This window comes from Gopherus evgoodei, chromosome 2 (genome assembly GCF_007399415.2).
Source record: "Gopherus evgoodei ecotype Sinaloan lineage chromosome 2, rGopEvg1_v1.p, whole genome shotgun sequence".
NCBI classification, from domain to species: Eukaryota; Metazoa; Chordata; order Testudines; family Testudinidae; genus Gopherus; species Gopherus evgoodei.
This window is the reverse complement of record NC_044323.1, coordinates 193,834,413-193,860,877: the sequence shown is the minus strand read 5'-3', so window position 1 is coordinate 193,860,877 and position 26,465 is coordinate 193,834,413. Positions and strand designations below refer to the sequence as shown.

Below are 26,465 nucleotides of genomic sequence, written 5' to 3'. Positions count from 1 at the left end.
CTTAGGTTTCTGTAGAGCTTTCACATTTCACAGAAATATCTTCAAGGTATTGAAAGAACAGTTTTTTTACATAATGCCTTAGAGTTCATCTAACGGAATAGTTAGTTTCCATATAGGTGCCCAGATCTGAAAGCTCTCACATAGGCAGATTTGGTCTGAATGCCACCTTTAGTGTCATGGACTATATTCCCATTTTATTAGAACTTTTATTTTAAATGTCGTTTGTTTCTATTTTTTCTTTTCCATTCACATTTCAAACTTATTTTGTACCATTTCCATTTAACTTTTGAGTAAAGCTAGTGTCCTTTAACTGCTGACATGTGGAATATGTAGGGAAAAATAGAGTCTGTAGTATTAATAAAGTATTCCCAAACAGAAATAAATGGAAGCACATACATTCCTTGCTTTGATACAGGTAATGTATATTATTTACTTCTGCTAACAAACCTTTCTAGAGTGTTGTAGTTTTTTTGTTTTTAATTCATACATACTGAATAGTCAGGAAATTCTAACTGAAGTATAAACTTGGGGTGGGAATTTTGATAAACTTTTTTGGATATAAATTCATTACTACTGCAACCCTTTATCACTCTTTTTTGGAAATGAGGTTAAAAACCTTTCAGCCCAAATTTTTCAAGTGTGTGAAATGAATGGCGCATCTCTGACTTCTGTACATTTCAACTCCTGTGTGGGCAGACAAACCCTGATTTAAATCAGGGTGTGAGTGTGTGTGCGTGCACGCACTTGCAAAAGTTAGGCATGCACGCCTTTGAAAAGTTGACACACACAACCTCTCCCCTCTTCCAAGATCACTACGTAGAGTTTATAACCTCTGCAGGAGTTAATGGACTATCCTTACCAAATCAGTTGCAAAGATTCTAATGGGGTCTATGAACTTAGTAGTAAAGGTTCATGTGAACTTTTAAATATCAAAGGTAATCAATGTTTATCTGCACCTAGGCCCTAGTTAAATTGGGCTCAAAAAAGCCAAACAAATAATATCAGTTTTGCTAGGTTAAGGAGTTTTGTAACTATTATTTTCCCCACTCACACACCCCAAAAATATTAGAAGACTTTTGCAAAGGTGAAAAAAAACTATTCATTTTATAAAATTCTTAACCTTCCAGATTCATAATTAATTGGAACCTTCCACACTTTCAGAGATTTCAGCTGGAAGACATGGTTTCTCTGCAAGTTAAGAGTATGTCAGAATCTGGCATAAAATGGAAAGCTGGTTACTACCTTAACTGTAGAGACCCTACTGCCTCTCCGTCATAAAGCAGGATTTAATTTTCAGTGCCTGGATACTGTTGTATGGCCTTCCTTCCTGCTTATGTGTGCGTATGTAATATAATTTAACTCTTTCTTTTCTTTTCACCTTTTAGATCTAACTGCGCTGAAAATATCCGTAAGCATATCTTACACACAGGAAAGCATGAAGGAGTAAAAATGTATAACTGCCCCAAATGTGACTATGGAACCAATATCCCAGTGGAATTTCGCAACCACCTGAAGGAGCTGCATCCTGACATTGAAAACCCTGATCTAGCTTATTTGCATGCTGGTAAGACTATTCTCCTGTTTGTATACAAATGTGTCATTTTTCTAAATGAGCACCCTTAAATGATTGCAATCAGAGCTCTGGGTCCTTTATGTTGCTATCATTTATTCTGAAGAAAAGCATGATTTTAAAATGGACTCAATCCACTTCAAGATTTTACTAAGGGATGAAGGTGATGTATTTAGTGTTGAGACCCATCTGCATTTCACACACACATTCTGTGTTTACATATGTAAACGAGAGATATTCCCATCCAGTTTAGATGGCCACCTTTGAAACCTGAATTAATTCATGTAGAAAAATAATTGTTTATATTTTGTGTTCTTATTAAGAAAAAAAGGTGGAACAACATAAGGAAATGAAGTGTTAAATGAATGCAATATTTCAAAACTCCTGAGAGTTCACAAAAATCAGCTGAATACTTAACACTATACAATATAACAGCAGAGAAGCAGACTTTGTTAGTATTATGTCAACAAGAAGCTGCTAGAATTAAAAAGAAATAGGATGATGTTGATTTAATGAAATGTGTAACAGGGCTACACCACAGTCTGCTCCTCCTCTTAGTGCTTCTACCTACCTTTGTGTTGAGTGTTAGTGTCAGCATGCATTCTGGTCCTTCACTACTCTAAATGAAAGTATTGTTTTCTGTGCCCTTCAAAAAATAAATAAATAAATAAATAAAATACATGTAAAGAAAGTTACTATATACTACAAGTTGCTAAGACAAAAATGCTGATATGCTGTGTGCATAGCACTGCACTGGGGTGCTGTGGCCCTGCTCCAATAAACACATAAGCAGCTGCTTAAACTTTAAGTATGTGAGTAGTCTCATTGAAGTTAATGAGATATTCATGTTCTTAAAGTCAAGCAGGTGGTAAGTGCTTTGTTGGCTCATGGTCTATATGAGGGACATCAAGGGACTCGCACACAAATGTGAATTAAGATTTTCTGTGCTTTATCTTCTATAATTTTTTATTATTTATTTTAAATGGCTTGTATAGAACCATTACTTTGCATGGTTCCTTACAGAGTTTAAACTACACATGGTCCCTTATTCCAAAGAGTTTACTTTCAAAATTAAATACCAACAGAAAATAAAAATAAATAAAAGAAAGAACGAGAACAAGAAGGGGAGAGAGAGCTAACAAATAATGTGAGGTATAGAAATAATGAGCAAATCAGATACTTTCTGGAAGTTTTAAGTTGGAGATTGAGGTAGGTAGGACAAGGAGTAGAGAGCACAAGAATGGAAGAAAGCAAACCAAAAAAGTGGGTTTTGCAGAGGGATTTGAAGGAGGGCAGAGAGGATGCCTGATACACAGGAAGAAGAAAGTTAGGACTTTCCCAGGGTAGGGAGCAGCAAGAAAAAGGGTACAAAGATCAAAATGAGTGGCGGAGATGAGGAGCAATAGAAGAAGCGATGTAGTCTGGGTCAGAGCTTGAACACGAGGATAAGGAGTTGGATTTCAATTTGGAAAGAGCCAGAGAACTTGGCAGTCATAGGTGGGGGAGAGCAGTCAGAGCAGTGTGAAAAACAGACTAGTTGCTGAATGTTGGAAAGAGGGGAGAGTCAGGGCAGCTAGAGAAAAGGAGGTTACTAGGGCTAAATTCTGCCTGTGATACAGATATGGGGCTTCTGCTGAAGTGCTTGTGTTAAGTAAAAGCATTTGGGGGCTAAATTCAGTCAAGAAAAGTTTTCTAGAAAGACTCCTCCACACTTAAAGACTGTGTGTAACACCACCCACCAGTATCAGTGGGAGCTTAGGAACTTGTATGCAAAGTAACAAGTTACAAAACTTTCACTTGGCACCTTTATGTGCAGTCACCTAACATTTTTAAAAATCTTAGTATGTTCTAAACAACTGCATCGTTTTGTGAATGGAGGCAGTATGCTTAATTGTGCTATGTCTTTTCATTTGCCCAGTATTCTAATCCATTCTGGAACCACTCATCATGTCATTTCAGCACATATTAGATAAAACCTGGATGTGCAAACAAAAGTCCAGTTGGCTGAATACCAATTTCACATATATCAGACAAGAAATCATGTTTCACGTAATAGGAAATTAATACTGGACTTGAAGCCTATATCCAGACATTATAATCTCTTATTATAGCAGTCACACATAACATATTTTCTTCCATTTTGAATGCTTTTATCAGTTTGAGAAAGATTCTTTGTACATGTAATGGAGAATATCGGTAGAACCTATACAAGCTTTCAAAACTATAGAAACTTTCTAAGTTTACCCACTGTCTATGCAGCAGTGTATGTATATGTGAGTGAATTATTCATTGCTGCATACTGTGCTGAGGCTTTTCACCCTGATTTTATTAGCAACAGGGAGAAAATTGTCATAAATATGTTTTGTACCAGTGGTTCTCTATTTCTTGTACTGCTGAAACCTCGTAGTGCTAGAGACATAGTAGGATGTTGTGTAAATGTACCAGTGACTAGTAAGAATTGGAAATGTCTGTTTCAGAATTGGTACACAGAACAAGTGTGCTGCAATATCATTTGTAGAACAATCATCTCTAGAAATTGTCTGTGACTTCATGTAGGTTGCCATGCTGTCCTCCTGGAAAGTGCCAGTTTCATGAGAGCTTACAGGTGCCACCAAACCTTCAGGTCAGATGCTGAATCAAGCTTTGTTGACCCATATCTGATGGCTGTCCATTTGAGAGTTAAATATTTCATAAGACTTGGTCAAAAGAATAGGGGGATAACTTTGGTATCCTGGCTAACAATCCTTGCCAAAATAACACTTGTGTCAGTGTCCAATTCATGTTATTGATCACTTACTGGTTGTTGTATTTGCCTACAGAGAAACCACAATAGCAATATTTCATTACTTTATAAAGCCCTTTAGGATAATTTGAATATACATGTCTCATAAACCAATTTTTTTCTCCTAGTTTCACTTGACTATATTTCTCTTTCATTTGTTCTAATGCTGTTTTATAAGAGCAAAATCATCCCCTCTGCTGCTTTGAGTATAATGGAACTAGAAGTCGTGGATCTCGCTTGTGAGGAAAGGGAGAGAAGTACCAGGTTCATATCATTGTACTGCACTTCCTGGGACTCCTCAGAAGCCCTTCTGCCAGAGCCCAGCAGTATTAGAGCTGCAGGGCACAGTTGGGGCACAACACGGAATGGACCCACAGAATCCAACAGCAGTTTGCCTTGGAGATGGTGGAGGAGTCCAGTTGGATTTTCAATTGGCAGTTAGTTCTGAGTGAAGTAACACCATCTTCTAACAAACTCTGCCACATAGCTATTAGTATAACATTATAGGTGGTTTTGGGGCAATAGTAGCAAGTGTCTTGAAGGACCTCTCCTTATGGTGAAAGGCCAGTGGTGGGGGAGGTATGCAGTCCTGTATGCAGAAATCTCTACATCCATAGGGGTGAGGTGGGGTGAGAAGTGGGGTCCCAATCCACTTGGAATGTTTGAAATCCTTCCTAACTCAAAGAATTAATACATAAATTGCCACAAAGTCAGTCAAAGTCTTACAACTATATTCCTTAGTAAGCCACAACAGATACCTCTACACCTCTTACAACAATAGTGATCAAAGAGAATCTTTTTTCTGTCTAATCCTTTCTACTTAGTCTTTAAAAGGACCTGCATTTGAACAGCAGACCTTTTTTAAAAAAAATGTGCTTATGAAAGATTGTGTTTTAACTCTAGTCCATTACTGAAACAAATTCACTTAAAATATAGTCCATGTTAACCCAAATGCTATATTTCAACCAGATTATTTAACCATTTTATTTGTATACAGTTTTTCATACAATTCTCTTTTTGAAAATTTCACTATGGGTGGTGCTGTATAATATCATGCAGTAGTATAAAATCCTGAAAGTGTTTTATGCCTACTCTTGAAGTATTCTCTGGCCCACTTTCTCTAGTATCTGCAGTATTTATGCACTGGGAATTTTGTGAGCAGAAATCCAGTGAATCACAATAAGCATTTATTTGTTAAAAGGTTCACATTCATAGCAAGATGATAGATTTTACAACTATCCAAGGACAGAGGGGAAAGAAGTCTACTTTAGTACTAGGTTAGGGGAGGCTAGCAGACAATATTTGCAGTAACTGGAAGATCATTTGTTCCTCATGTAAGAAATATGATCTTTCATTGTTATAACTGAGAAACACACAGAGATCTTTAATTACAAATTAAAAATCATCTGAGGGAGGGATCTGGAGCCATAATGAAACAGTCTCTTTTTTAAGGGTTTTGTGGTGGTGGCTCTTCTGCTGACGTCCTTTGGTTAATAGCATTCTCACTTCTGATTCACTTACTGAGTGACTCACTGATTTCTAACTTTTGATATCTTATTAGCTGTTTCAAGTTCCACCTGCAAAGTGCTAATGGGTTAGGTAAATGTGCCATTTAGGGCTCTTTTGATTATTCTAAATGAGCTAGTAATAATCTTACTCTTGTAGTCAATATTCTCTGTATTTACAGTGCACCAGAAAAAGCTCTGATCTGTCCTTTTACAACTGTATAGCACTTTTATTTTCTCCCCCTCCCATCAGCGGTATTACTGATGAAATAAAAACTGAGGACACAGTAAGTTCCAGCTTTATTGTCAACTAATTACTAATGTTTACCACTGATAATTACAAACAAGATAATCTGAAAGGTTGTCTGCAACATCACTCATTCTTCTTCCAGAAGAATTAAGAATATGCACCATGCCAAGATGCACATGTTAATAATTTTGAAGTGTATTGTAGATATTTATTAGCAAGAAGATTTTAAGAATATATTATTGTTTTTATTATTTACTTACGAGCCAGTAATGCTCTCAGCATCATACAAGACACAAACAAAGGCAGTCCCTGCCCTCCAATTTACAATCTGAAAATTCAGAGATTCAAAGATCCATAGAGTGGGCGTGTGTGTGTGTTTAAAATGTTTCTCTTTCACTTGAGCCCCTTCGAAGATGTTTACTGGTTCCCATCAGTCTTATATGTCCTCTTCTGCACTGATTGACAATTCCAGCCTGCTTTCTCTTTGATATTGGCAGGGGTCAGAGGGCAGACTTTTGAAAGATCTGTAGTTATTTGTGTTTCTGATACATTGAAGTATTTTAGGGTTTTCTAAAGTCCACATCACTGTAGTGTCAAGAGTGCTTGTAGGAAGGAAAGTGAGTGGTATTAATTGCTGGATTTTGTTTGTTTGTTTCATTTTTTATGTGTCTAATACTTTCAGTTATGGAAAAAGGACTCTATCAAAGAGAAAAGTCTTGCACTGTGCCCTACAGTTAGACTGTGAATTAATCTAATCTCTTCCCAAAATTCATGCCACAGCCACATCCCCATGATCAAGAATTTTTTTTATCTCCTGGTCTCAGATACTTTGTGTTGGGCATCTTAAGCCATGTTAACCCAGAGGAACTCAGTTATCTTGGTGGGCCCTGGATAGAATTGTAGTTCTAATGTAATCAGGTTCTCACCTGTTAAGGAATTTGAAGATCAAGACCAAGGCCTTGAACTAGTAACGGAAGTGGACTGAGAGCTAATAGAGAGACCAAGACACACGGCTGATCTGTTTAGAGTCATTTCTCATTGAGAAAGTAGGTGGCCACTTTCTGCTCAAGCTAGAGCTTCTGCATTGCATCAACCTTCAGAATCAGGAAAAATGTATTACGGAAGTCCAGCTGGGAAGTGACAGATGCCTGGATCTCTGTGGACAGATGCTTGACTGGGAGTTTAGGGTGATATGTCCAAGCATCCTGGAGGAGGAAGAGGAAAGTATTTTTCACCACTCATGCTACATGATCATTCAGGTTTAATAATGAGATGACCAGGAAGCCTTGCACTATTTTGACAAATAAGGGAGGGGGAAGCAGAAGAGCTTGGATGGAAGCTGTAAGAGAACAATATCCCAGCTTGTTTTTCCAAAGTGTTTCACCCTTTCTGAACAGTAATACTGGATATTACCCTGGTTCAGTTTGAGCCACCTCTTCTTCATCTAGGAACTGTTTTCTTGTAAGCATTGTGGCATCTTATAAGAATACTTAAATGTACATCTTGGTGTCACAAGTCTGTCATTGGCAGCAGAGACCATAGCATCTCACCATTTTCCAATTAGTCTCATATAAATATTAAAAGTGAAGGTAAAATGCTCCTTTGAGGAAAGAGGAACAGTTTACCTATCACTATTTTCTTGGGCTTGTTGGAGAGGAATGATGCTATTGTAGGGCAGCTAGCTATGTCATGCAAATGTGAACAACTGTTTCAGAAGCTTGTCAAGTTGTATGAGTTGTATGAGTACTGAGATGTGATCACTATCCATAGTCATAAAGAGGCAGTCCTTTAGTGCTCCCATGCGGTCATGGCACATGTCACATGTTGTTGGGACTTTGTTATCAATTCTTTCTCAGTGATTTTTCCTAGGAGTGGAAGGTTGGAAGCATGCTGGTCCTGTAGGTTTTTCTCCTCTCATTGTTTGTTCGTTTGCAGCATGATCCCCAAGAATGAGCAGGGGGGTTAAAAGCCAGAAGATCCTGAGTTCTAATCCTTATTGTGTTACTAACTTGTGTGAGCTTGCTCTCTGCCTCCTTTTCCCCATCTGTAAAATCACTTCAGGAATGCTTAATTTATCTAGCTATTATGATTAATTATTTGTATGGAACGCTGAGCACATAAAGCTCAATACAGCATATTGAAATAAAGATTGAAAAGATTAATTTGGATGTGAATTAAGCGAAACCGAATTAAGGACACTTTAATTCTGAGTAACAGCATTCATACAGGGGTTTAACGGGGGTTAATTAATTCACTTTAAAAGTTAATTTGGATGAGTGTCCCTATGTAGACAAGCCCTTTGTCTGACTGCAGATATACTTGCCTAAAATAATTTTCCTTCTAGTATGTAGTTAAATTCTCCATAAAATACGTGAGAACATTCATTTAAAAAAGATGTTAAAAGAACCCTACTGAAATGCAGCCTTTTTGTTGGCAATATCCCTACTGTATTATTGGCGCCTTAGATCAGAAATTCATGGGAAGGCAGTTCAATGAATCATCTGTTTAGTACGTTAGGCCTTCATCCTGCTTTTTTCTATTTTGGTTTAGGGGGAAAGTACTATAGCTGTGTTTTTAATTCTTTCCAGAGTATGATGAATAAAAGGAAAAGTTTCCAATGAAGTCTCATTCACTGAAAATATAGGAAACCTTTTTCTAAGCTATTACGAGTGAGCCTTCCAAAACTTTGTACTCTTCTGTGCCCCACATAAAATTCTCTTGCAGTTTCCTTAGCTTCTGAGAAACAAGGTTACACAGGCAAACTTCAGTGTGGTTACATCATCAACAAGGGACAAAATTGTGATCCTATCAGTTGTAACAGTTGCAATATTCATGAATGGAATCCTGAAAGTTCAAATAGTTACACCCAAATAAAATTATGATCTTTATCCCACTTGACAGCTACATTTATCAAATTATTAAGGGGAAAAATTGATTGTTAAAATTTATAGTGTGATCTATCATACGATTTTATCAAGGTATAACTGTATTACCAAGTGGAAATTGCAGTCTTATTCAGAACGTGAATTGAACACACACAATTTCATAACATAACAATTACACTATTGTTCTGGCAATTTCGTTTCTATTCTTAACATTTTTGTTTCTTTGCTTGCTCCCTTTTTTCTTTAACATCCTTTTTCTAACTGTTAAATTAGAAAATAAAAATAGGAAGATGGAGCAGGGAAATTGAATAATGAAAATTTACACTAATCAGTTTAATTTCACCTCATGTATTTCAATTCATCAAACCAAAAAAAATTAAATCATATGCTGCATATTAATTAATAGGTTGAAATACAGAAGCCGACTGGGTGTATATACAAAACTGTATTTCTTGCCTGGGATATATAATCTTGTTTGCAGCTATGTTTAAGTTTTTCCTTGGTACAATTTCATTGATATTTTTTACTTCCACAAAAGAGAGAGGTACGTTTTACATGCTGTAATTTTAAAAACAAAATAAAAAAATCTGTCATTGTTATAATAAATACTCAAGTCAACTAGAAACTATTACTGTAGCAGAATATTGCTTGGGTTCCTAGCTAGATAAAACAGTACTTTTGATGACTGGTATAGGTTAAAAAAAAAAAAAAAGCAGCAGCAGTAGCAACAACAGTTCTGCTTCAAACAGGTTCGCTCATGTCACAGCTATTAGTGCCAGTCTTTCAATAGCATGTCAGATTGATTGGCAGACAGTCCCTTTCCTCTTTAGTGAAGAATAGTAATTTCAGTGTGTGCTTGAAATAAAAACCTAGCATAAATGATTTTCTGTTTGTAAAGGAGGAAGCTAGGTTTCTTGCAACCTATGTACATTACTTTGTATTATGTTTCACAGAAAATTAAGCTATGTAAAATCCATTTGATTATTTTTGTCACTCTCTTCTAGCGCTAGGCTTTATATGCCTGAGAAAACAGCCATCTGACAGTACCTTTCTCTGTATAGGAATGACCTATAGGTAGGGTCCTACCAAACCCACGAGTGAAAACACATCACAGACTGTGAAAACTGGTCTCCCCCCATGAAATCTGGTTTTCTGTGTGATTTTACCCTATACTATACAGATTTCATGGGGAGAGCAGCGTTTCTCAAAATTGGGGGTCCTGATCCAAAAGGAAGTTGCAGGGGGATCGCAAGATTATTTTAGGGGGGTTGCAATATTGACACTCTTACTTTTGTGCTATCTTCAGAGCTGGGCTCCCTGCCAGCAGTAGCACAGAATAAGGGTGGCAAGACCAAACGATGCCATCCTTACTTCTGCACTGCTGCCTTTAGAGCCGGGCAGCTGGAGAGTGGCGGCTGCTGAGTGAGGGTCCAGCTTTGCAGGCAGCAGCACAGAAGTAAAGGGGACAATACCATACCATCCTTACTTCTATGCTGCTGCTGGTGGCAGCTCTGCCTTCAGAGCTGGGATCCTGGCCAGCAGCCGCTGCTCTCCAGCTACCCAGCTCTGAAGGTAGCGCCGCCACCAGCAGCAATGCAGAAGTAAGGGTATGAGTACCATGACCACCCCACCACAACTCTTTTTTGAGTCAGGGCCCCTACAGTTATAACACTGTAAAATTTCAGATTTAAATAGCTGAAATCATGACATTTACAATTTTTAAAGTCCTCTGACCATGAAATTGACCAATGTGGACCGTGAATTTGGTAGGGCCCTACCTATAGGCTTTGTCCTTTTTAAATAGCAGATGGAGTGAAACCTTGTTGAGATCATGGAGCCTTTTTTTCCTTTCCCTCACTATAAGCTGCGTATGTGGTTTGTGTAGCCACTGTTGCAGAGCAACAAAGGCTGAGCTGAATTCCTCTTACACCTACCTCATCCTGTCAGTCAGATCAGCCAATAGGTGTTGCTGTTGAGTGACTTGGAGTAGGGAGAGCTACTGTCAGCTTGTGCACCATTCTTGCATCAAGTAGGGATGCTGAGGTGAGTGCAGGTCCATGGCCGCCTTCCTCATCATTCTGTTAGATGGCTAGCACTGGCAGTAGCACTGTACTTGTGGAGTTCCTATGCAAACCTCATGGGATAGATAAGTCCTACAAAGCATTCCTATGTCCACAATTAAGGAAATTAGGGCTCTGGACACCATACTAATGATCACACCAGGACTATCTGAGTGTTTCTGTCGCTTCATGTAGCAACATTGCCACATATCTGTATGCTCTGGCCAGTGTCGCTCTATATATACCCTTCTCTTAAAGGTTTCTTGCTACATAACATAAACTATATCAACAAGTCTCTTAGCAAATGCTAGCTCCTTCACTCTCTTATCTGTTATTATTCCTCTGCATTTAATTGAAGTCAACAGGACTACTCGCATGCTTAAAATTAGGTCTGTGCTTAATTACTTTGTTAAACCAGGCCTTAAGACACCATTGACACAGCTAAGCCAAAGGCACCTTGCTGAGCACATAGAGTCCTCTGAGCCCTTTTGAAAGTCCTGGTTGAGCAGGCGTCTCCTAAACTACATATTATACCTGACCTCTTTAGCTGTCAGCCCCACAACACTCAGGGGACTAGGCTATAACAAAGCACCTGTTCTGAAAACTTCTGAAGTTGCCAACCATGTGCTGAGCTCCAGCTGGAGAGCTCAAAAAAACCATTTCCCATCCTGCATAGATGGCAGAATCATTGATTAAAAGATGATCAGACTCCTCTTCTAGGCAAGCTATTAGTCCATTACATTTATAGATGAAGTCTTCCTTCATGCAGAACATATCAAACACTATTTTATTGCCTTAATTGGAGCTAAAAATAGTACGTACTTAGCATAAAACTTTAAATGCAAAGAGGAAATATTATAATATAGATGTACAAGAATTCCCTGAGGACAAGTCACCACAACTGGAAAGGATGTGAATGTTGAATTTTTCTAGAGTATACATATGCATAATAAATAGTATACACTAAATTTAAATAATAAAATTATAGTTTAGTGTTGAATTATCAGTGCTTTCAAAGACTATGAAAAGATAAAATAGTCTACAACAATAGACAATTAGAATAGTCAGAAAAAAGTTCTGAGAAGAAAACAATGAAATAAAGAACTATTCCAAGAAAGATATGAATTCAGAAATAAAGCTACACCTACTATTTCATTGGAGTCATACAGATTTTTTGTAATGTAGAATGCACCAAACTACTAAAATATTAATTTTTCTTATTAGCAGAAACTCTTATGAGGGAGTATCCCAATCCATTACACAATCTGAAGTTATGGTGGATTCATAGGAAATATAGTCATTCTGTTTTCATGTGAGCTAAGTGTACGTATTGATAAGATAAATAAAACGTTTAAGAAGAATGTCAAACTACAAGTTTAATTGTAAATAGCAGCTGTAAATATAATATAAAAGCATAACAATACTGTAGAGTGATCACAATTATGAAGGGATGACTGCACTGCTTGAGTGTTTAAACTGACAGTGCTCCCAAGACCTAGGGGCACTATATTTCAGTATAACCACATCTTAGAGTATATTATTGCCTGCATAGTATCACTACCTGTTGGCCTTTCTCACTACAGCTGTATATTGTACAGAGTGTACTTTTTATTTTGTCCTTCAGTAGTGCTCCTGTCTCCTTCCTGATCATATTGCATATTCTCCTTTTTCGTGTCACTTTAGATGCTTATACTACCATACAGTTACCAACACTAAAAAAGTATACTGTTCGCTGTAACTGAACTGATTGGTATGTATTTGTATGTAATTTGCTTTAATTTGCCTTCCAACTCGGTCTCATGTCAAGTCTTGAATATTGACTTTTTAGTGATTGAATTATATGAATAAATAGACCCTGATCCAGCAAAGCAGTTAAGCATATGTGTAACTTTAATAATGTGAGTAGTTCACTGAAATCAGTTATGTATATCTTAAGTGCTTTGCTAGACTGGAACCATAGTGAGTAGCTGGGCCCTCAACAATAATCACTTTGGTGACTCACTAAACCCTGGCACTCCATGCTAAAAAGTTTTTTGTTTAGGATTTCCTTTTGTTTGCTTTCTCTGATTAGATGTATACCAAACCAGTATTTCTTGACTCTGAATCTTGGTTATTAACCTTTTGTAATTAAGATACTTTGTTTGTTTGACACACATTACTCTTTTTTACTTTTCTAATTTACATTATACTTTCAATAGTTCTTTATAAATTTTCCTATTTTTTCATTTGCCAGGTCTTTGGTACCTTTCAAATGCTAAATGCTGTTCCATATATCCTTAGTAACCAGGCGGGATTTTTCTGGCCTTTCTGATATTTAGGTTTTATTGGATGAATGTAGATTGCACCTTCTTTAACTGTGCCTTAAATAATTGCCACTTAAGGGAATTAAGAAGTACAAGGGAAGGAAAATGCTGACCCATAGACTAAGCAGAGGGGAAAAACATTCCCACTGGGTCCAATTTCATAAGAAGGACCATCAGGATAGTGGCTAGGACCTGAAATTATGGGCTGAATGACCTCTAAAAAATTATCAATTCAAAGAGGAGCTTGTCTATAATGGTTTGCACTAAAGAAAGTGGGGATAGGGAGAAATCCCGTAGAAAGAAGGCTGCTTCCTTCTTCTTGGTTGACATGTGAAATGAAATTATGATACTATACTATGTAGTTTTTGTGCAATGTCAGAAGATCATATAGTGGGTCAGTTCCAAAAAGGCAGATAAAATATCTTGAATTTCAAAGGAATATTTTAATACATGTCCTCTATAATTATATTCAAACACAGTACAATATATTCATCAGTACTATAATATAAGAATCTGGTAAAAGTGATGAAGAGAATGTGCAATATAAGGGACCTTGAGGACCACTGCTAAATGCACATGGATTGTTTTCTCCTTTAGCTATACTGTCTAATTCTCATATAATATGCCCTGGCAGTAAGGGGGCCATAAAATGGGTGCAAGTGACATATAAATTACAAAGGGGTCTTAGTGTAAATAAACATAGAGGTCTGTAGTCTTTTGGAAAATGTCAATAACTGATCTAGACTTCTAGACATTGGACTAAATTCGCTGCTGGTAGAATTGAATGCAGTTCCATTAATTTCAGTGAAATTTCACCCATTTACACCAACAGATAATTTGTTCCATTGTCTTCAGAAAGGTGGGGATAAGATGTACGGAGGCAAAATTGTAAGCTGGTCTCTTAGCATGCAATGAAGAATATTTTCAACTACTGTACAATCAGCTAATATTATTAATATTATTCATGACACCTCTTCTTTTTTTTTTCAAAAAAGTTTCAGCAACCTAGGTGATTGCTACCAGAAGGTTTTTAAAGGAAAGCTTGATGCTCTGTAACTAAAGGACGAAGCTGGTTACTATCTCACATTTAGGAATTGAAATGTAGGGGTGGTCAATGCATCTGCAGACAAGGCTGGTACGTTACTACTGTAAGTTTGTACCTATCTGTACCTGTATCTCTTGCCAAAAATATGCATTCTGTTTTCTATCTTACTGCATCTGTCCAAAGACCAGGAAATAATAGTAGGTGTAAATTCCTAGAACTTCGTCTCCAGAAGATTTACAAAAAAATCAAAATATCTACTTTGAAGTAAAGAGCGTCTTGTGATAGTGACAAAGATAAACCCTAATTATTTTGGCTCAGGAGACATCCAAATCTTTCAGATTCTGGAAATTCATTTTATCTGAATTTTGGATTCAGAGTGCATAGCTGACATTCAGATAATTGGAGTTTGAAAATTCTTGGCAGCAACTATTTAACCACTTAGATGAAAAAAAATTCTGTCACAATAGTTTTTTTTTTTAAATGTCGAGGTAATCATGAAGAAAAGGGTGAACTTTGGGGAATATAGTTTTAAAATGTCTAGTCCATGGACATGAGTTTGTACCACAAAACATGTATATGCCAAACAGAGTGAATTTACTGGCATAAAAGTTTTTAATGTGATCAGAAATTTAGCCTTACTAAGGGCAAGATTTGGCCCTAACAGTTCGTTATTGTGGTACTTTGTGTCACTATATTGTTTGTTGCTGAACTGCTTCTTTGTCCAGCCATGCTGGAGAAGGACAGGAGACACTGGGTGTGGTTTAATTAGACCACAGTTTTATTTCTAATTGTCAGGAAGTACCCTGCAGATAAAAGTATATAGTGCAGGTAATTCCATAATCATTTACACAGACCAGGTTGGGGGGGGGCAGCTGTTAGCCCCCTCCCTTTGCCCATCCAGGTCCCCAGCATCCCTCAAGCTTCACATTTTTCTCTTCAAGGGGTGCCTCTGCTCCTCTCCACTTTGGAAATCATAGCTTTGCATTCAACATCTGCCATCCAGATATAGAAAACAGCTGCTTTTTTTAAATAGAAAAATGGGTTTACAGCTTCCAATTTATTTCCTCCTGTGACTGTGAAGGAGGAACTCTCTTTAGCTGTCTTGTAAAGTCTACCCTCATTTGAACATAATGATTTCAAACTTTGGATGTCCATTACCTATTAGGACCTGGCCACTTCCCCCTCAAATGAGGGTTTGGGGGGGCTATAAAGGAGAGGGGGTTGGCTCTCCGCTGTACCAGTCCCAGTAGCCCCACCTGCACCCTCATTTCTTCTCCTTTAAAGGATACCTCCTTTAAATTCTTTCCAGTCTATTTTATCTGATCTCATATTTCTTCCCTACAGAATACCTGTATTTGCCCCATACTTACATCATGAGTTGCGACATCATAGCCTAATGCCTGTTTCATGTTTGTCCCAATTAAGCCCCAACCCACTATGGGGAGTGCAAAAAAAAAAAAAAATCCCACCTCACCTTGGCCAATCTGGCAGTGAGTGAAAAAATTACTTTGAAGCCCTCCAAGAGAGGAGCAACTAGCATATAATCCCCACAGTGGATCATGACAAAACCTGGTATTTAACTATTTCCAAGAGTGAGAGAGAGAGTGCTGCTCTGCCTGGTCCAAGGAAAAGAAGGCTTCTTCCTGCACCAGTATGGACTTAAATAGTCTCCTTTCTCTTCTGTCACCGGGGGTGGGTGTATGGGATGGGTCAGTGTCTCCTTGTTTACCTGGTCTGATAAGCTGCTGCAGCAAATCACTCTCTGGCTGTCTAGCCTTACAAGGGGCCGCACATCTTTTCCTGCAAGCCAGACAACAGTCCCCACTGCTTAATGTGCAGTGAGGTCATTCTATTAGCCTTCACGGCATACAGGGTTTAACTTGGCATCCCTCAAGACTCTCTGTGATGTTTGTTCAGCAGTTTGCTCTTACATCCATCCACTCATGCAAAAATTTGAAAATGTTAAAAGTCATGGACCTATTTTTCAAAATATGAGAATCATGAAATCTGTAATTAAAATCTAGCCTTACGTATATCCTATAGCAGCAGAGCTAAAACAATAGAATATAACCCTCCACCATCTCTTTATTTTTAAAGTTCTGGGTTGTTCAATGCACAAACTATTCCTTAAACCTTTCAGCTCATGTGATTGACCAGTTAAGCAGACATATTTATTTTGATGTGTGCAGGGATTTCAAATTTAGAACAAAATGATAAAAGCTTAGAATATAAAACAGATGAACTAAGCAGAAAAGTAGTGTGTCTGTTGGACATCCAAAGTTTGAAATCATTATGTTCAAATGAGGATAGACTTCACAAAGACAGTTAAACGGTCATTAACAGTCACAGGAGGAAATCAATTGGAAACTGTAAACCCATTTTCCTGTTTTCTATACCTGGATGGCAGATGTTGAATGGAAAGCTATGGTTTCCAAAGTGGAGTGGAGCAGAGGCACCTGTTGAAGAGAAAAATTTGAAAGCTTGGGGAATGCTTTTTGAGCCTGTGCTAAAATAAGTGAATAGTTCTCCGTGGTAAGGTTCTTGGCCATTGAGAATGCTGGGAAAGAATTATTTAAAGTTAACTTTCTGGAGAGAACAGGGCTTCTTGTTCTTGAAGGTTGCAGTAAAAGTGTTGTAGCTTTCATGCATCCAGTGGGGGGGAAATAACTTTGATGTTTCAAGAGCATGCTTTTTTATAATGTAATTCAGCTTTGAGCATGAAACACTTTTTGATAGGTGGCTGTGCAGGTTCATAAAAGTGGCTCATGACCTGATGATTACCCTGTTGGTAAGGTGAGTGCCCATCATTTATCTGGTGAGTCTGCTGTACATTATGTGGAAAGAATATTTTCATGTGACAAGTCTCAAATTTGAAATGAAACACTAATAGGTGCATTTGATTTTTGTTTTTATTTTCAAAAACTCTCTATAGTTTGTCACTTTGTAAGCTCTGCTTTCAGCTAAAATAACAGTTGTTTTTTCTCCCAAACCATCGTTTTGGAAACCAATACGTATCCTGTCATGCTAACATTAGTGGGTGAACTAAACTGATTGGAGTCATTTTTGCCATTCATTTTCTTTTAAAATCACTTGAAAATTTGTGATCCAAAAAAAGAGAATATTGTATAGTTCTGCTGAGATTTTTGATTGTTCCTGACAGTGATTGACAGAAAAAGGGTTTTTTTTGTTTGTGTGGGGTTTTTTTTTTGTTGGAATAAGAAAAAAATACAAATGTTACTAAAAGCAATGACAAATGTAAAATTGCACTTCTCTTCAGTTACATTTTAGAGATTTTGATAATAAAGCTTTTAGTGTATTTGATTTTAACTCCCATTGACACAACACTGCAGCTTTCAAAGCAGCTACTTGTTTTTTCATAGGTTGTTGTACATGGGATACTGACTTCACCATTCAAGTCTAAGGCCATGTCTACATCTAAAAGTTTGCAGCGCTGGTAGTTACAGCTGTATTAGTACAGCTGTATAGGGCCAGCGCTGCAGAGTGGCCACACTTACAGCAACCAGCGCTGCAAGTGGTGTTAGATGTGGCCACACTGCAGCGCTGTTGGGCGGCTTCAAGGGGGAGTTCGGGAACGGGAGAGCAAACCGGGAAAGGAGACCAGCTTCGCCGCGGTTTGCTCTCGCGTTCCCCGAACCCCTCTGCAAACCGCAGGGAAGGAGACCTGCTTGCTCGGGGAACGGGAGAGCAAACCGCGGCGAAGCTGGTCTCCTTTCCCGGTTTGCTCTCGCGTTCCCGAACCCCCTGCAAACCGCAGGGAAGGAGACCTGCTTGCTCGGGGTTCCGGGAACGAGAGAGCAAACCGGGAAAGGAGACCCGCTTCGCCGCGGTTTGCTCTCGCATTCCCGAACCCCCTGCAAACCGCAGGGAAGGAGACCTGCTTGCTCGGGGTTACGGGAACGAGAGAGCAAACCGGGAAAGGAGACCCGCTTCGCCGCGGTTTGCTCTCGCGTTCCCGAACCCCCTGCAAACCGCAGGGAAGGAGACTTGCTTGCTCGGGGTTCCGGGAACGAGAGAGCAAACCGGGAAAGGAGACCCGCTTCGCCGCGGTTTGCTCTCGCGTTCCCGGAGCCACCCAGCAAACTGCAGGGAAGGAGACCTGCTTGCTCGGGGAACGGGAGAGCAAACCGCGGCGAAGCTGGTCTCCTTTCCCGGTTTGCTCTCGCGTTCCCGAACCCCCCTGCAAACCGCAGGGAAGGAGACCTGCTTGCTCGGGGTTCCGGAAACGCGAGAGCAAGCTGGGGAAGGAGACCAGCTTGATTACCAGAGGCTTCCTCCTTCCACGGAGGTCAAGAAAAGCGCTGGTAAGTGTTTACATTGGATTACCAGCGCTGGATCACCAGCGCTGGATCCTCTACACCCGAGACAAAACGGGAGTACGGCCAGCGCTGCAAACAGGGAGTTGCAGCGCTGGTGATGCCCTGCAGATGTGTACACCTTCAAAGTTGCAGCGCTGTAACTCCCTCACCAGCGCTGCAACTTTCTGATGTAGACAAGCCCTAATACGTTGGTGAAATGTGAATGTCTACATTCTTGGTTAGGCTTTGCTATTTAATACTAACATTTCAAAGGATTAAAAGGAAGTATTGCCTCCTGTGTCCAGTCATATATTTAATCATAGTGTAATCGTGTCTGTTTAAAAAGAGCTATTTGATTTCTAAGACAATTTGTCCCTCATTCTGCAAAGACTTATGCATATGAGCAGTCCCATTGAACTAATTGTGCACATAAAGTTGTTCATGTGGTTGCAGGAGCAGGGCCCATGTTAGAATAGTTTGAGAGCTTGTGTTCTTGTCTAGGTCTGTAGAAAATGCTTTTTTTAAATAGTGCTTTTACTCAGTCCATACTACCTGGCAAAACCGTGTCATAAATAGTTTTAGCAAGACCTGTGTTGACTGTATTAAACACACTTTAATGCTCTGTGTAGGTGGATCCCTATTGACATTGATTGGTCTTGACCTTAGTAAATTTTCCTAATATGTAATTAGAAACTAAAAATATCAAAAAAACAAAATTAGGCACATAAGTTCAGTGTTATCTAGAAAGAACTCCAACATGTATAGAGGGAGGTGTTTTCCAATAATTGAAAGCCTTAAGACTGCGTAAGATTAGAACTGAATGTTTTACTGTTGCAGCTGTACTAGATGGGTGGTTTAGGCAACCTGAAATGCTTATTTTCACTTTCCACTAAACTTTTTTTCCTGCTTCTGTCAGAACCATTAGAAATTACGTCAAGTATTTAAATGTTTTTGAACAAAGTCAGAGTTGTGAGTTGGTAATTGAAATTGGGAGACAGGTTTATGTAATTGGATGTTTTTTTATTTTTCTCTCTATCCTACACCTGTTGTACGGATTGTGACGTGAAGTTTAAAAGTGGAATTACTCGATCTTTGACACACACATACATTTTTAGTTTTAAATTCTCTTTAAAATATTCAGTTCAGATTTATACATTATTGAGGGAATCCATGGTGAATATTTCCATTGCTTGGTTTTTATCATAGGGAATTTAAAGTCTATTGGTAATTTTTGTATTAAAAAGCTTGTTAATCTCCATTGATTTCTAAGTTTGTTATAGATTCTTAGCTGAAAAATACAGTACATCGCGGACTGTTCTATCACCTGACAGCAATTGATAAAGCATCCATGCAGAAAGTGTCAGAAAAGGTTAATATTTATTGATTTTTATGGTGCTACAGCCAATGTAGTTTTGCCATCAAAGATGTATGGCCACCAGCAATGGAATCTGTAAAATTGCAGGTTGCACGCTAGTTTTTATTATAACCTATGTCAGTGTTCTGGACTTTAAAAATGACAGATATTTAATTTAAGACAAAAGGCTCTGAATGTGCAGCTACTAAATACCTGAGACTGGAATTTAGAATTCTAAAAGGAAACCCAAGAGCAACACTTAAAGGCTCAAGGGGGAAAAAACACACAACCCTGCATTGCAAGTGATGATCACATTTAGCCTTTTCATTCACTTAACTAGGTGCTATTGATCTGCAGAAGGTGCCCAAGCAAGTGATAGCTGAAATTATGAGCAATAAAGGGCTTGCTTCCTCAAACAAAAAAGTATATAATTAGCAGGGGTGTAGGAAGGGGCAAAGCCTGTGTTTGGTTTCAAAGGAATGAATGCAACAGCCATGTTTAAATGTACACAAGGAGAAATCTGGTTGCCTTGAAGCATAAATCCATGCTTTGGTTGCAGTTTATGTGTAAAAATTAGGAGTGCACCATAGCCTTTACATTTATCTCCACAGTACTTGCCTGATAGAAAGGCAATCCATTGCTTTGCCTACACCTACCAGGGACCTGGAAATCTTTCAAAGCTTTAACTTTTCTAAATATATCTGTAGTTTAGATTTTTATTCTATTTTTCACTTAGCTGACTTTTTACACTGTGCTTTTCATAATTGGTATAGCTTTCTGGAAGCCACACACTGTTCTGGAAGATACATAAATGCTAGTTAAAGAGTTGAAAGTTGCTCTAGTAAAAAAGAAAATATGTCCCAATCCTACCACCTTTATGTAGGAGTAACTCTTATTCAAGTAGACCCACTGACTTGAGTTGAACTGTTTTCAAGAACATGGACAGCAAGATTGGGCTCTATATTTCAAGAGAATGAATAAAATTTTTGTATTATAGAATTGCTGTTATTTTTATACTACAATTTTGCATGCATGTGTCTTTCTTTTTTACTTTCTTTAAAGTTGATAGTGGTGATGGAGGGATAACAATGAGTTTATTTCATAAGCTAATGAGAATTCTAATGGTAAGCAACACTTTTAAGTTTAACCTGACCAGTAGAATAAACTGTGTGATGTACTGTAAACATGCTTTACATCTCCTCTTGTCTGTACCACATTTTTCTGTTGAGCTTTATACCACTAGTTTGTCTGGTTTTTTTCTCCCAGACAGCTTACCCATTTTATTGTGCTCATTTAAAGGAAAGAAAAACAGTTTGTCTCCTTGAAAGGCAAGAGAACAGTGAGTGGAAAACTACTTATATAGCTAAAATACCATGATAATATATGGCAACTAAAATTCCAAATTTGAAAGAGAGGATACCAGGGAAAATCATGAATCATTTTATAAAATGCAACTGACAATTTGAAATATTCTTCATAAAGATTGTTTTCAATCTTTCCTTGAACTTAGTAAAATGTAATATTTTAATTATTGTTAAAATAACTTGTTTAATTTCAATAAGTCAAATAAAATCCATTTCTCATATTCTCATATAACTCCACCTTTTTTATTTTAATGACTCTCTCATTAATCTAACCTTCTCCATTTTTATTGTGTTTCATTTCCCCCCTTCAGATCACATAAAATTCTGACTCTGAAATGGTACATATACAGCAGCATATTCTTGGATGCATTTTACATTTTTTTTTTATTCTTTTGTTTTTAACTTTCAATACAAGCAACAACATCATCACTGTATAGTGTCCATAAGTAACTTCCACGCTGCAGCTATGGATGGCAGCTTAGTGACAGATGGTTTTTCAAACACTTTATTTCATTTTTTAAATTAAATATCACTGCTATAAACCATTCATTATCGTTTATAACACCTTCACCCCAAAATTGGTCATTACCCTAGGTAATGGCTGATATGTTCTGGTGTTTGATGATTTTAACAAATGATTTTGTGGAATTATTACTTAATTCATAATGTAATTAAATTTTAGTATCCAACAATATACAACAGAAACCATATATTTATTTTAGCTTGCATAACCATGAAAAGACAGCACTGCTTAAATCACCAACATTCATTGAATAAATAAAATTAATTTATTGCTAACTTGCCACATACATATGTGATGTAATATTAAGAGATGATGAAGAAAAGAGGTATTTCCAGACTGTTTCTAGTCATTAATTGAATGTGTACATATGGTAATGCTCATCTAAATATAGGGCAACATTCTGGCTTACCCTCTGTCCATGTTGAAAATGGGGATCCAAAGGAGGAATCACAGGTCATAATTCTTTATTTCCCTAAACCCTGCAGAATTAACACTTTGCCGATAGCCCACACACATTCTGACTGATCCTCAGAAGCATAATTCAAGATGGCCTTTGGAAACAGAGGTGTGATTCACATATATTACTGCAACCCTGAGGATCTGCCTATGACCACTAAGGACCCTCCTCTATTTAGGGCTTGTTTACATGAACATTTCGTTTGCTGCGAGGTGGGATGTGAACCTACATCACTCTAGCTTGTGGTGGATTAACTGCCCGTGTGGACCCTGCTGATGTTCATCACTACTCCCATTCCAAAGAAACTAGATCAGAGCTCACTAACAAACTGTTTATATGTGTCAGCAAGGTCCACATGGTGTGTGACAGGCTAGTGCAGGGTAGATTCACACCCTAGTTCCCGCAAACTAATTATTTGTATAGACGTCCGTAAGATTTCTCCTACTCCTGGAAGTCATCATGTGTATGAGCAGCTTGCAAAACTGAACACAAGCGAAAACAATGGGGCAAACACCTGTTTGTGGAAAAATCAATGACAGCCAGAATTTAATCCTTAATAATTAAAGGCCCAGTTTCAAATGTGGGTCCCTAAAGGGAGGCGCCTATGGTATATTCTCATTTGGACACTAAATACCCTTTGAACATCCTTAAATGATCATTTGGACACCTAGATCTCTGTTATAAAAGTCCTCTATTTATCCAGAGTCAGTCCAGAAAGCAGCAATGTAAGGGGAAGATGTCCCTAGTTTGACTTCATAGCACATTATCAACCCCTGGATCCACTGAATCCTCAATGAGTTTATATTTTTGTTTGTTTATAAATGCTATACCTTGATTTTGTAACCATCCCTATTATGACATCAGAAGATGCTTTACCTAATCCATCTTTAACATAATGCGTAAATCTTAGGGTAGACTCTGATTTCCCCTGCTCTGGACCCACAGAGAGGTCTTACTATGGGATCTAGGGATACACTGCTATGGAAGCAGCTGACTCGTTCTGCTCCCTCATGGATCAAAGGGTGTGATCTGGCCCTTGGTTAACAAGTCTTTCAGTGTCAAGTGAGCTAGAATAAAACCAAGCTGTGTTGGTGTTGTAGGGCTAGCAGGAGTGAAAAATATTAAATGTTCATTTTTGTCAATAAAGCTGTCAGGAAAAATACCAACAGAAAGCAACAGTTGAGTTTATATCTTCACTTTTCAAGCCATAGCTATGCTATAAATAACTATATACACTTATCTTTAAAGTGAAGCGTTTTTAAATTATACATTTACAAGAGATTGTCTAATTTATGTGTGTCTTAGGGTCTGAAGGCGCTGTCCACAAGAATGAACAAACAAACAAAAAGAACCCCACCAAAATTTGTCAACAGAAAGAATAGCTCAGAAGTTATTGTATTATTTTGTATTTTAGGCTCTCCTTTCTGGTATCCTAAAACTGGTACAAAAGCAGTTGAGAGATGTCTCACTGCTGTGGTGCAGGAGGGCATTTGACCTATGTGGAGGCCAGGTGATGTTTGTGCTGCCCAAAGTTCTACTCAGAAAGGGTAGCTTTAAATTGCTATTTGGACACCGTAGGAGATCTATGAATAGAGGGTGGCAGAGGATGTGCTGAAACAGTGCGTGCTCCCAAGGCCTCGACCAACTTTTAAGTATCCATTAGCCAGCTCTCAGCTTCCTGGGCAAGAGTGAGTGGCATGTGCTTTCTGCCATCATGACCCTCCATCTGGACATCCCCTTTGCAACCAGTGCTTGCAGCCCTGGGTCCCACCAGCATAGACTCAGCTCTGGGTTATGCTGACATGTGTTTGAATAGAATGGAGAGGGGTTGGGGATTTTTTGGTAAGCTATCATTGAACAACAAAACAAATTACAGAGGGAATCCCCATTGCTCAAGTGACATTAAGTAAAATATGGTAGAAAGAGGTGAAATTTCAAATGGCTTTTGAGTGCAAAGAAGGTTGAATTTTTAATCTCCACAATCAAAACTCTCTTTCTGCTCCCAGTTCTTTCATAAGAAACTGGGGGAAAGGTCAAAGATTTGGGCTGTGGTTCTGCATACACCAGATTTTCTTTTTCTTTTTTTCATGTCAAGAAAAATGAAACTTCAAGTGATTATAATGGAATTTTATTATTTTGATTTTAGTAATAGATACAGTCTCTACATTGGAAGATAATGGTCCTAATTTTAGCCTTACAAAGATAGGACCTGATCTCCAAAACACACTAACCTATACATTTGATTTCAATATGACTACTCAGGATTGCAAGCACTGTGGATGATAATGTTGGCAGAAATGGGCCCATAAATTGTATACACCAACGCATCCATGTCAAGTTTATATTTTCACTCTTATTTACAGCACCCATTTTAACAAAGAGAGTATTTTAGGCTGGGAAGGAACACATGTTTTTAAGTTATAAAAGTAAAACAGACCCTCTCCCTTCTCAATTAGAAAAACACAAGATGTACAGAAAAACTGAGAGAGGTGTATGTGTGTCTGTGTTTCTGTGAGTGTATATCTTATCAGTCTTATCATGGAGAATAGCAGTTATTACTCAGAGAGATTACTCAAGTTTTGAATTCTTCCTTAATGGGTTACCAAATAGGAATTATCTTTTATGTCACAATGGCACCATTGAGGGTATGTCTGCATTTCAAGTTGGTGGTGTAATTTCCAGTTTGAGGAGACGTACCTGTGCTAGCTCTGATTGACCGACTGTGCTAAATAATGTAGCCATGACAGTACAAGTGGTGAGGGCTAGCCACCCCAAATATGAACCTATTCAAGAGTATGTCCCTCCCATCTCTCACACTGCCATGCCCAACTGTTTTAAACACACTCCTTTAGCTCTGATTTACACACCCAGCTTAAAGTGTAGACTTGCCCCAAGAGTGGCTCAAGCTGTTGACATGAGTTTGTCTATAACCTAAATTATCACAACTATTATATACAACAGTTACTAACTTATCTTAATCACAACCTAATTTTTTCAGTTACAGTCTATGCACAAGATTTCAGTTAATTTTAACTCTATAGAAAGTTTGAAGTATCTGTGTTACCACCTTCCTAAGAGCATTCGGGACAAAGGAAAGACAGACACAAATGCTAAATTTCTTGGGTGACCCAGTTTTTAATATATTTTAACTCATAAACTAACAGATTTACTTGTAAATTCTCCAAAAAATCATTCTGTATTCAATGAATAATTGCTTGTACTTTTTTGGAGGATATGCTGTATTTTTCATGTGAAATGAGGCTGAATCCCTGCCTTAAGTGCAAAATGAGAGTTAACTGATGGAATCACAACTAGTGCCTCCACAATGTATGTATATAAGTGAGTGTGTGTAGGTGTTTCTAGCAAAATTCTAGAATTCTGGATCAGTGACACTTATTAGAAATCAAAAGATTAGATAATTCTGCAAGGAATGTGAATGAGGGTTCTAGGGTAAATGGTACTGTGTGTAGACTATTGATTACTGAAAGTAGTGAGGTATGATGGTAGACACTGTGCAGTTATATTATGTGTGTATTTAGGAAACTGCTGTTCTTTTGTTTTATTTGTATAAAGTTTAATGCAATTTATTTGAATTACAAGTAATTTATTCATGTTATTATCTTCCCACACTGCATCAAGGAAGAGATTTTTGTTTTAATTACACATTTCCAGGTATAGAACAGATAGTCATGTGTAATACATTTGATATTTAATTGTAATCAGTGAAGGGGAGCATCATAAACTGCCTATTTAAAAGCTATCTCATTGCTAACCAAGTACTGGGGGATATTAGTGAAAATCCAAATACTAGGATTTCATGCATTTGAGGGAGGTGGGGAGAAGATGACAAAAAATGGTACTTTTAAATATTAAGATTATAACTACAAAATCATAATATATTTCTCAATATCTCTAATGAGCAGATTTTTTTCTTGCCTTTTGTTTTTGTTTTATTAGCTTTTCTGTGATGCTCAGAGTTAGTATTTGAGTACCTCACAAGACCCCATGAGATAGGGATCTGTGAGCTACTATCCCTTTTTTATCGATTGAA

General features: G+C 37.9%; 1 protein-coding gene across 4 annotated transcripts in view; it reads left to right on the top strand.

Annotated features, from left to right (window-relative positions):
• ZNF407 (zinc finger protein 407) overlaps positions 1–26,465 on the top strand; it is a 476,529-nt gene that overhangs the window by 331,034 nt on the left and 119,030 nt on the right. For 3 of the 4 annotated variants that reach the window (XM_030552629.1, XM_030552631.1, XM_030552632.1), the window contains exon 8: positions 1,386–1,564. In XM_030552629.1, the coding sequence (XP_030408489.1) occupies positions 1,386–1,564 (179 nt within the window). Of the gene's footprint in view, positions 1–1,385; positions 1,565–4,126; positions 4,194–26,465 lie in introns of all 4 variants that reach the window. The other variant, XM_030552630.1, reaches the window with a different exon arrangement.